At 47.0% G+C, this 11,951-nt stretch overlaps 1 protein-coding gene across 6 annotated transcripts in view; it reads left to right on the plus strand.

Moving 5' to 3' along the window:
- The first annotated feature begins 687 nt into the window (after positions 1 to 687).
- Positions 688 to 11,951, plus strand: part of Zc3h4 (zinc finger CCCH-type containing 4) — a 43,684-nt gene continuing 32,420 nt past the window's right edge. Inside the window, exons 1-2 of one of the 6 annotated variants that reach the window (XM_023704489.1) lie at positions 688 to 1,126; positions 1,248 to 1,413. In XM_023704489.1, the coding sequence (XP_023560257.1) occupies positions 1,253 to 1,413 (161 nt within the window). In that variant the 5' untranslated portion in view covers positions 688 to 1,126; positions 1,248 to 1,252. Of the gene's footprint in view, positions 1,414 to 1,584; positions 1,687 to 2,774; positions 2,837 to 3,034; positions 3,130 to 11,951 lie in introns of those variants that run through there. The other 5 variants (XM_023704491.1, XM_023704490.1, XM_004644275.2 and 2 more) reach the window with 5 other exon arrangements.

An 11,951-nucleotide genomic window follows, 5' to 3' on the forward strand; every position in this document is an offset into this window, starting at 1 on the left:
TCACGGACCGAGGTATCTAGTGACGCCATCTCCGCCGGGCCGTATTCCAGCCCCTCTTCTCCGGAAACCTACGACTCCTGGGACCGACCTCCGGCTTTCGGTTATTTTTTTTCTTCCTCCCCATTCTTGCACCTAAAACCTTTCACTTTTTCCGCCTTCCTGCAAGCTAGCAGTTTCCAATTCTTCTCGCTTGCTGTCTGACGAGTTCCTCAAAGTCATTTACTCTCAGTTAATCGCCTTTCAGCTCCTACCCGTTCGACTTATTCTTGGTCATGTTACTCCGGCTCAGTTTTTTTCGGCTGTTTCCGCCTCCTACAGCCATTTATCTTCGGCTCTTTTCGGATTGATTCCACCCTCGTCGGCCCAGTACCCACCCACTTCGGCTCTTTCCGGCGCTGCATTCTTTCTCTGTCCATACCCCTATCATCGCGTTCGGCTGTTTGCTTTTTCTTTTGGCTTCTCGTACGGTGGTGGCCCAGGCCGCCTTCGGCTCACCCCGGCTTCCTGCTAGTGCCTGCTAGTGCCGACTCAGTTGCTTTCGGCTTTCTCCGCCTCTCCTCGGCGTCGCCCTTTCCTTTCGGCTATTTCCGCCGGCCTTCGGGCGAGCATTCTCGGCCCCGCTCCTCCGCGTGACGCAGCCCGGGCCTCCGCCTCTTAGTTCCCCCGCCCTCCACGCCCTTCCTCCCGCCTCGGTGTCCAGGCTCGTCCCGGTTGTTCCGCCATTTTGTGTTAATTCCTGACTGCGGCGGGGGCCGGGTAGCCGGGGCACCTAGGGCGGGCAGACGAGACAGTCGGCCGGTCTCTGCAGCCCGTTTGCTCTCTTCCTAAAATTCTTTTTTTTTTTTTTTTTTAAATTCCCCCTCGCTCGCTATCCTCTTCTCCCCTCCCCCTCGCTTGCTCCATCGCGCGCGGTCCGCGCTAATTACACCCAACCAACCCACTAGTGTCCGTGTCCTCGGGTATCCCGCCCCGGGCCCGTGGGCGAGTGTGTGTGGGGGCGCTCGCCGCGATGAGGGCCCCCGCGCCCGTGAGCGAGTGACCGGCCGCAGGAGGGGGCTGCGGAGAAAGGTGGCGGGCGGCCCGCCGGGGCCTAGGCCGCGCGGCCTACGCGGAAGTCGGCGCCGAGGTGATTCCGAAACCGAAAAAATACAGACCCAGTTCCCACCAGGAGAACTCAGCCGAAGTGTGCCCCTCCCGCCACGCCCAAGCAGTCCTTTTTCGTGCATTCACGTCCCCTCCCCCCCAAGGATCCATGGAGGCCGCGCCCGGGACCCCCCCGCCGCCGCCATCAGAGTCGCCGCCATCGCCATCGCCGCCGCCGCCATCATCGCCTTCGCCTCCTCCGTGTTCCCCCGACGCCCGCCCAGGCTCCCCGCACCTCCTCCACCACCGCCTCCCGCTCCCTGACGACAGGTCAGGCCCCCGGCCGGGCCGGGGCAGCGCCCCCGGGGGGAGGAGGAGGAGAAGGAGGAAGGGCGGCCGCCATGTTGGGCCGGGCCGCGGAGGAGGAGGAGGAGGAGGAGGAGGAGGAGGAGGAGGAAGGGCGGGGTCGGTGGGTGTCTCTTGCTCCTCGCTCTTTCTCGCTTGCTTTCTCTCCCGGCCTCATGCGTTTCCCCCCCCTCGCGGCGCTCGCCCGCTCTCCCTTGCTCTTGCTCTGTCTTTTTTGGGCGCCATGCTGAGGGGAAGGTGAGGAGGCGCCCCCCGGATCCCCCGTGCCCGCCCTGGGGAGGGGGCACCGGGGGGCGCTGTGGAGGCCCGCGGGGTCCGCGCTGCCCCTGCGCCCGGAGCTGGCAGCCACCGGCCCGCCCGCCGCCTGGCTTCGGGGCGGGGTGGGGGAGGGGCTCCCGGACCCTTTTTTGGGGGATCTGGAGCCACAGCTCCGCTCTTAGGGGCTTGGAGTTGAGGAGGGTCTTCAAGCCCCCGGCAGTATCCTTTCTCCTGGGGGAGGTGCGCCCTGCTTTTGGATAGGTACCCGAGCTTAGGCAGAAAGTGGGGTTTCGCCCAGTCTTAATAATGGGGGACCTTTGATGGCGGCTCCTTTGCACTTTTTTGGCGGGAGGTGTTTTCTAGCTACACCCTAGAAAGCTGAACCATGGGGTGCATCTTTGGCCCTTTTGATGAAACCCCTTCTCTTGGGGGTAGAAGTCTTTTTTTTCCCCTTGGAGGGATTCCTCTTTTTTTCCCTGGTAGGTGACCTGAGGGAGGGCCTTCGGCCGCATATCTTAGGGTGTGTTTGGTATTCTTCCTTTTCTTTTGGTGTTTGATTTTCTTAGCTTAGAGAGGAAGTTGCCCCTAGCTTTCTCTTGGAGTTCTCCCCACCCTCAGGATAAAACGGGGCGCCATCCCTTCCCGGAAAGGTTTCCTTGTGCTTTGGTAGGGGGTGGAAAAGGATGCTTCTTGCCCCTTGAATTCAGTTCGAAATGGGTCTCCACGCCCTTCTCTGGCGCGCGATAATGGGGCCAGCCTCGCGCCTTTCACGAGAGCTTGGGACGCCTTTGCCTCACTAGAAAGATGGCGTTGGGGTGCAGGGTATGCACATCCATGCTGGTGGGGTAGGAGAGGAGGCTGGAGAGAGGATCTGAGAAAGGTGGGGTTCAGCCGGCCGGAAAGCGAGGCTTGGAGGGAGTGGGGGTGGGGAGGGAAGCGATCGCTCTGGACAGATGGCTGTTCCAGGCTCAGCGCAGTCGGGGGTCTCAGCCAGGGCTACCCCCTTCAGCCTCCATGGCCCCTTGTCCCCCACTTCCACCTCCTCCTTTTCCCTTTCTCCTTCACAGACCATTCTTTGCTTTTTAAAAGAAATGCCACCCACATTCAGAGACACAAGTGCAGCAGTTTGGTGAGCGTTTACAAATTTTTTTTTTATTTTTCTTTGTTTTTCTTTTCTTTTTTCTTTTTCCACTGTTTTGTTTTAATTAAATGTATCGTCCTGGGACTCGCAGCCCTTCGCAGCCCGACTCCAGTACAAGGAAATAAACAGATTAGCAAAGGTCTGTTCGCTAGCCCACGTTGGGCTTCCGGGGGCCCCCTCTCTGGGGGCAGGTGCATTACTCAAAGGTGCTCACACGCTTTATTCGACCTCTAAGGAGTTCTCTTATGTCAGAAGTGTATGTCTTACAATGGGTTGGGATGGTAAGTAGCCTCTTTTATTGAGTAATTCAATTATCTCCCTCTTTTTGTCCCTTTTCCTGCCTGCCTTCCTCCTCGCCTATAGACCAAAGTGATGCTTGAGAGAATGAATTTATATGTTCAAATCAGGTTTCTAACCCTGTTGAGCCCTTTTAGACTTGCACATCCTTTCGATGTTTAATTTTTGAAAATTTGATGTACACAGTTTTCTCAAAAAGAAAAAAAAAGTATTACTGTCACATGACAAATATATGTAATAGGCCCATGTTTTCAGACTCTTGGGGACCCTCTTTCCATATCAATCCATTATTATATCCAGCCACGTGTAGGAGACAAATTTACTGAATTTGGTTTATGATACTTGGTATTCACGTAAAAGTTCTCCCTCTCCACCAAAACGATTGTGGTTCAAGTAGTCCAATTTTCCTCGTTTTATTTCAATGTCTCTTGTGGTGATGGACAATTAAAATTGAGCAAGTCATTTGTAAAGTACTGTGAAGCACAAAATGTGTAAACTGTGTCAAGCCCCAATCTCTGCCTGTCTCCACTGCTCTTTGTTGGAAAGCACATGCCTGACCGTGAAAAGTTGATGCAAAATGTGTTACACGCCCAGTCATGTTGGAGAGAACACTTCCAGCCCCTTATCCTACACATACAAAGGAAAAAAACAAACAAATGACTTGCAGAACCAAAAACTACTTCTGATGTGTTTTACAAGCATAAGTTTTTGAGTTAAAAGACTAAACACGTTGAGGTTCCCTTTTCATTCTGGCCCACTTTGGTCCCTGACATACTTTGTTAAAGAACTCTTTTCTAACACACCGACCTAGCCTTCTCAAAAAAGTGTTTCTTTTTTTTCCATTCTTAGGAGAAAGGTGTTCACTCATGTTTAGATGAAACATGAACTGCACTTCATTAGGCCGCTTATTTTGTTCTTAATATGTTCACACCTGTGATGCAGTGGTGGTCTTAAGTGTATAAAATCAGTTATGGGAGAAAGTGATCCACAGAATGAATAGTATCCCGTGAATAATGTCCAAAGCACGAAATGAACACACTGTCCAGTCCGAAAAGGATTTGCACTTACTTGAAGTTCCCCATCCTTGGTAAAATTTCTCCAGGAGCTAAGAGCAGAAAATGGATGTTAACTGATGACTCGAGTTTATAAGATTACTGAATTGTTGAAGAATGCTTAAATTTTTAAAATGTAGTTTTAAAGCAATAGAATATCATTTGTAAGTGAAAATTTTAGCAATCAGTTGAATCTGAAAATAATTTACCCAAACATTTAAGACACTCTCCAGCATATCAACACAAGGTGTTTTTTTTTTCCTCAAAGGACTATCACCCATAAAGTCTTAAGAAGCCCCAGTAATTCAATCGTATTGCTTTTGGTAAACCTTTTTTTAAAAATGTCACAGTACTACCTTTTTTCTCCCCTAAACTGATGTACCAGTAGAAGTTAAAAATGAAATTAATGGATGTTGCAAAAGAAAAAGAAAAGGGTGTCACTCAATGCCTGATTTAACAGCAAATCATAAACAGTTAAAACCTTTTAAAATTTTTGTTCTCTCTGGGAGAGAGGATTTATTGCAAAGAAAATCTAGATCTCCCATTAGAAATAAAACCAGTTGTGACCATGAAAATACAGATATTATAGTCAAAATCCTGTTTTTTATTTATCTCATGTTTGCTTTTCTATTGGAAAAAGTAGAATTTCCCAAAAGGACTTTCTAATCCCAGTCTGTCCTGTCCTCCTGAGTCAGGCTTTCAGTTCTGAAGGTTTAAATTTTTTGATTCTTGACAAGCTAGAATTTGAAGTAGAGCTAGCTGTTTTAGCAAACCATACTGTGGTTTTGTATTATCCAGAAAGGTTGATCCCTTGGGAAAAGTGTTTTTGCATCTGTGAAAATGAAAACCTTAGTTGTTTACTGCCTGACAGATTGTGAGTTGAACATTTGGTTTCTGAGTAGGTAAATTTTCATACAGTTGGGTGTAGAACAATCTTACCGAGCCTGGTTAGGGATTCATCTAATAATGCCTCCACCTCTGCTCCTTGCTTTTAGATCGTTTACCCTTCCTAATGGAAAGAAATGGCAGTCTCAAGAGTTGCCTTAAGCTGTTCACTTGCGTTTTATATTTGTAGCTCTAGAGTCCTTAGAAACATCTCTTTATAAAGGCCAGATCTAGTTACAATAAATACCTCTGGTGAAAATTGCTAATGTAACTGAGTCTCTTTGGGTAGCTTTAAGCTTTGTTCTAGAGAACCTAATTGTGGTCCCTCTGGACAGTGTTTGCTAGTGTCAGAGCAATTGATTCTGACCTTATTTGGAGAAGTTGAGTGATAAAGCAAATAGGGAAGTAGCCAAGTTGAACAAGGTGCTTAAACTGCAGCCATGGCTGGCAGCACAGCTACTAAACAGAAAAAGGGAGGCTCTGTAGCTTCCTGGCAATTGGTGTACGTTAGGCTGATTCAAGGAATAGGAGCAGTCTGCTCATTGGTAGAGGGAATCCTTGGAATAAAAGGTTTGAGGCCAGTTTTATGATTAGAACCTGATATGGAAAAGCTGCCCGTTCTGGTGGCACTTAAAGTTCAGTTGGATGAGTAAAGGTAAAAATGAGATTGAGGGGAGCCTATCTTCAAGGACTTGCCTTTCCATGTTTCTTCCTTTGAGAGCTTTTTGCTTTTAATATTAATGCAGGTGCAGTCTTGACATTGTGCTGAGTTTTTTTTGTTGGCCTAGTAATAATGTGAAGTGAGCAGTTTTTAAAATTATTAGTGTATTACCCACTGGGTCATTGTTAATCATTTGGTGGCAGCAATGAAAATGAGGCCTCTTGGTTAGGGACAGACGGAGTTGCTTTCTGTTAACTATGGATATTTATGTATCTATATTCTCTGAACATAGGGAATTTGTTGGGAGAGTAGTTTACTTTTCTTGTTCAAATTGCTCTGGATAAAGGATCTTTTTGGTTTTTTAATGTCTTTGCCATGTTGCATCTGAGTGAATTGGTAACTCAGCTTGTCAAGCAAGTGGTGACATTTTGAACACTGGAGGTGGCAACAGGATGTGGAGAAAGACTGTGGGTTTTGGCGCTAGATAAGACAGTCCAGCTCTGGCCCCTCCCCACGATGTGCAGTGGGCCTTGAGCATAGCACCTACTTCTTAGGGTCACTGTGGCTGAATGGATACAAGGGTGGCATTCCCACAATACGCAGCATTCAGTGAATCTTTTCCAACTATGTAAAGGTTCTAAATAGAATGTTTATAGCTTCCTGGGTAAACAGAAGTAAGAATGGCATTTGTATTTTTGAAGGAAATTTTTTCTTTTGCCTCTCAGGGTTCTGGTCAGCTTGTTTAAGAGCTGCTGATTGGGCTTGAAAGTAAGAAGCCATCTTACAGCATTTCCTGCTTGCCTAGTGTCCTTACTCTAGATGCAAAAATAGATGTATTGTCTTGAGCTAATACTGACTGTATTGTCAACTGTCTTTTTTTTCTGTGGTGGGAGTGGAACTCAGGCCTTGGCATATGCTAAGCAAGCATTCTACCATCTCCACCCCTTTTATTATTTGTTTTCAGACAAGATTGTCCCTAAGTGGCCCCAGCCATCCTTGAACTTGTGACTGTCCTGCCTCCCAAGTACTGGGACTACACTCGTAAAGACAGCTGTCATGTACCTTTTGCATTTGGAATCTGAGTTAGTGCTACAGCCATTGTAGGACTTCTGAGAACTGGGAAACCAGGGAACTAGAGCCCCACTGCACCACCAACTGATGTTATATACCACTAAACTTAGTTCGTTGACCTCCAGAGCCTCTGAGGACACGGTCTGTCCTGGTTCCAGGATCCCACATCCCTGAATAGTTCGGCTGAGTGAGTTGAGGTTTTGTTCATTCATTGGCCAGGCTTATCCTACTTTTTCAGCACAGAAATGTTTTTGTTTGAGTGTACAATGTGCAAAGACCCCGTCTGTGCTGAGGACTTCATAGAGTTGGGCTAAGTTTGTCACCTTTTCCAGCTTCATATTCTCTGACGTACCTTCTGCAGTTTCTGGGCTCCATAAAGACTTGGCTACTGCAGTTTACTGATTTCCCCCAGTGCAAAGCAAATGCCTTAAAAGTCAGGTGTGCTGGCACACACCTGTAATCCCAGCACTGGTGGAGCTGAGACTAGTGGAGTTGGAGACCAGCCTGGGCAACATAGTGAGACACTGTCTCAAAAAAACAAAACAAAACAAATTGAAGGGGGAGGAGCACAGTTGGCCTGATTGTAGGTAGAGTCATCAGGACACAGGCTGGCCCAGCAGCTGGCTGAGACTGGTTTCCTTGTCCCACTTAGAACTCAGGTGGTCACCGAATGTGCTTCATGTGTGCTTCTAAGCTCTGAGGCTGAGTACTCTGCATACTGCTCCACTCCTTCCATGCACTGCTCTCTACTGATAGATGTTGAGACCGGTGGGTGGCTGTTAAATGGGATGTGACTTCTGTGTTTGTCCCCTCCTCTAAGCCAGTCTCCTTTGTCTCCCCAAGGGAAGGGGTGACAGTGCCACTTTACTTGGGCACTGTGGATGGGAAAGTCAAAGATGACCCACCAGGCACCGGCTGAGTGCTTTTTACCTTAGTTGGTTTAACCTCCACTGGGGCAGAGAAATTGCAACAGAAAGGGGAGATCCTTCATTATAGGTCACAAAACTAGTGTGTTGGAGTTACACGATCCTGGATCTGATGTTTTTCAAACTTCAGGTTGTAATCATTAGGATGTGCAGTCTATTTATTGACTTGTCTTTACAGTTGTAAAACAAAGCAACACAAGGGAATGTAGCTAAATGTGGCTTCTTGAAACTTTGGTTTGAGAGGAGGCAGGTAAAGGTCAAAAAAGTTGGGGCCGGGGAGATGGCTCAGTAGGATAAGCGCTTGACTGGCAAACACAAGGATCTGAGTTCAATCCCCAGTTCTGCCAAAAAAAAAAAAAAAAAAGTTGAAAACAGGTTCTGGATATAGCTCAGTGGCACGGGACCTGCCTGGCAAGCTTGAGACTGAGTTTGAGTCCTAATACCGAAACAAAGGAAAAAAGATTCCTAAAAAGGTTGAAAGCCAATTTTGCTCACGATAGGCAGAGCTTTGAGCCACCCTTACTGCCCTGCTTTTGTAGCAGAAATATATCTGCAGTTAGCCACACCCACTTGCTTTATTGGTGGTGGCACCTGGCACCAGTGAGTCCCTGGGACCTAGACCCTTGGCCGGGAAAGCCGAGTGTTACTCTAGCCTTTTCTGGGCCTCTGCCCTGCTCTGGTCCGCCCCATAGCCCCCCACCCCACTGCTATTGTGGGAGGGGATGGGGGATAGAGGGCCTCTGTTTCAAGGCAACCCCAGAGATGGTGAGTGTGGGGGAGCACCTCATTCCTTTGTCCCTAGTCTGTAGCAGTTGCTGTGTTCCTACATTTTGGTTTTTTCAGGGAATGTAGAGGCTCAGGCCTGGGTTTTTACACCCCTAAATGGAAAAGATTTTCATTCATTAGAACTAGAAAATGGAGACCAGTTGAGGCCCAGTGTGGAAGTGGATCACATCTAGCACAACTTTATTTTTTTTAAAATTAATTATTTATTTTGTGTGTGTGTGTGTGTGTGTGTGTGTGGCCAGCTCAGCCCACCAGGGGGCGGGGCTGGCTGGCATGTGGTGCTGGGGATTGAACCGCAGTCCCTGTGCTTTTGTTTAGCTTAGCTTGTTCTAAGTAGGTGCTTTTTAGACCACTGAGCCATCTCACCAGCCCCTAGCACAACTTTAAGTGTGCCAAGCCAAGGATCTGGGCTTTGACACTAGTGTCACTTGGCTAAATGACCACTGCAGCTGCCTTGGATTATTGCCCTCATTTTCCTAACAGACACCAGGCTTTAGGTTTCCTTGAGATTCTAGGCAGGCTCTGCCACTGCCAGGCACCAGAGCAGTTGCAGTAACCAAAGCAGATGCACAACACTGCAGGCTACTTCCCTGGGAGGGAGGCCTCGTTCATCTCTGTTCATCTCATTCAGTGTGTATCTTACTTTTTGGCCAATCAGGAAGCCCTTGATAACAGCTCAAAAGTGAGTTTGTGACAAAAGACAGCCCTTCAGGGACCTCATCAGAGCTCTAAGTGCCTTGGGTTGTTGGAGTTCTTGGAAAATTATCTGAAGAGTTCAGGTAGCTGAGACAGATGCTTCATTTGTGTGCACTGTGTCCCGAGGCACTACCCAGACTGGATCTGACCCTGTGCTGGGCTTTGCAAACTTGTGACAGTGAGCGTCTTTGTCTTCCTTTATGGGGTCCACAGGCAACTAGAAATCAGTGTTGCTTACAGGTAATGCATCTCTTAGGAGAAATTATGTTGTAAGGCAGAAATTTGAAGTCCTGGGGCCAGGTCTCTTATTAAGAAAATAATAGCACTTTGTCTTGGTCCAAAATATTTTGAATGGAACCAAATTGATTCCGCTAAAAAATTATAAACAAAATGCAGTCTCTATTTACAACTAAATAATTAGACTTTCCTCCTGGGAGTAGTGGATATCAGGCTGCCTTGGGTAAGATCCAACACTTTTGCAGCTTTCAGCCATCTGCAGCTCTATTGCCATGAGAAGGTGGTTAGAAAACTTGATTCCAGAGAAGATGATTCCAGCAGTTGATCTGGCGGATCTGAGATCTGTGTCTGTGTGGACCAGGGTTGTAGGGCTGGAGAGAGGGCTCAGTGGAATAAGCACTTCCCTAGCAAGCACAGCGGCCTGAGTTCAATCCCCAGTTCTGCCAAAAAAAAAAAGGGGGGGGGGGACAGGGTTGTATTTAAAGACGTGGAAGAAGAGGTGCTGGGGCAAAGGAAATAGCGACTTTGTCTCCCTCGGCAAAGCTAGTTTGGCAGATTGGCAACTTTGTCTCCATGAGGCTCGTTTAGTAGGTTCATTCTGGGTTTGGTTTTGTTGTTTTGTGCTCCTCTAGCTGTGTAGCTGAAACTGGCTTTGAATTTGCATCAATCCTCTTGCCTCAGTCTCCTGAGCACTGGGATTACAGGCTTGTGTCTTGTTTTTTTGTTGTTTGCTAAGATTGCAAATGTCCTATGAGGTTTGTATGCTTGCAGAAGTTCCCGTTCTGGGTGCTGCAAACTTGGAGGCGAAGGTATTCTGATTCTTGTACTGGCCTTTGAAATTTTCCTCCCTTGGTTATACATTGTTTTCTGCCTTGGGATCAGTCCTTTTTTTTTTTTTTTTTTTAAACTAGGATCCCTTAGATCTTTCAGTGCATCCTTATTTCCTAAACTTTTCAAACATCCATGGTCACATTGTTGGATGCCATCGGTTGTCTTTATTTAGTGTTGGAAGGACTGTACTGATTTTGTATATTTACATTTCAGTAGTTTTTTCCTAAATACTTGGTGCACTAGTTTGCCCTCACTGCTTTGTGTACACGGGCTCATGGAGTTCTCCCTGTGCCCTCATCCTGGAGATTCCATCCTTGCTTTTTCCTCACAGTGAAAGAAACTGGGGGTGCAAGATGTTTAAGAAACTTGTGTAGGGTCTTAGTGCCGTACTTTGCAAGCTCTTGGCATAGTCATACCTAAGGATCCAACTGCTGTGAAACTAATGTGAAGAGTGTCTTGGTAATCAGGGTTTCTTTGATAGGCATACCAGATAAAATTTACCAGTGTCAGTTGCCTCATGACTCCTATCTCTTTCCAGCCAAAACCTTTTGGTATGCCTTACACCTTCTGAAACCAATCAACAATGAGTACCAAGAAACTGCACTACTGTTTCATGGTTGGGTCATAGTTGGGTTTGTTTGTTTGTTTGTTTTGGCATCAGGGTTTGAACTCAGGATCTTGAGCTTGCAAGGCAGGCACTATGCCACTGAGCTATATACCTGGCTCTCGTATTTTATATACATATCTTTTTTTTGTTTTTTCAGTAAGTTAAAAATTTTAGGGTGGGCCTGCCTGGCAAGCACAAGGTCCTGAGTTCAATCCCTGGTACAAGAAAAAACAAAAAAAACCCCACTCCATTAAAAAAAAAAAAAATTAGGATTAGGATTACTTGCCAGTTGGCCTGTTTAGTACATTATCTTTTTCAAATAGTTATTTGGTTGGGGTCAGAAAGTCCTAGTGGTACACCCCAGTAATCCTAAGGACTTCAAAGGCTGATGCAGGAGGATCATAAATTCAAGGTCAGCCTGCGCAAGATCCTATCTTAGAGTAAGAAAAGCATGTGGGTGTATAAGTCAGTGGTAGAGTTCTTGTCTGGCATAAGTGAGGCTCTGTTTTCATAATATTAAAAGAAAAAAAAAGTCCCAAACTCGGATTTCTTTTTTTGTTGGTACCAGAAATTGAACTCAGGACCTCACAATTGCCAGACAGGCAAGGTGCCCCTGAACAATATGCTTGGCCCTCCAAACTCAGATTTTAATATTCTTGTTCTTTGTGTTACATTCCTCTGGGCAGATTAATTTCTTCCCATCTGAATGGGATCCGTCCCCCACTAGAAGTTGAACTCAGGACCTTGTGCTTGCCAGGCAGGTGCTCAGGCACAGAGCTGCTAAGCTATATCACTGGTTCTTCCCATCTGAGAGCTCCATATGTGCTAAGCAAGTGCTCTGCCCCTGACCTCTACCCTGACCCTTCATTTGAAAGAAGTTTCACTAAACTGACCAGGATGGCCTCCTCAGTTTCCCTTCTTTGACGTCCATATACCTGGATTATAGGTATGTGCTTTCATTCCATACTGGGGATTGAATCCATATCTCCACACTGAGCTATATCCCCAGCCTATTTATTTATTTATTAGAGAAAGAGTCTGACTGCATTTCTTT

Source organism: Octodon degus, unplaced genomic scaffold (genome assembly GCF_000260255.1).
Source record: "Octodon degus isolate 3935 unplaced genomic scaffold, OctDeg1.0 scaffold00197, whole genome shotgun sequence".
NCBI classification, from domain to species: domain Eukaryota; kingdom Metazoa; phylum Chordata; class Mammalia; order Rodentia; family Octodontidae; genus Octodon; species Octodon degus.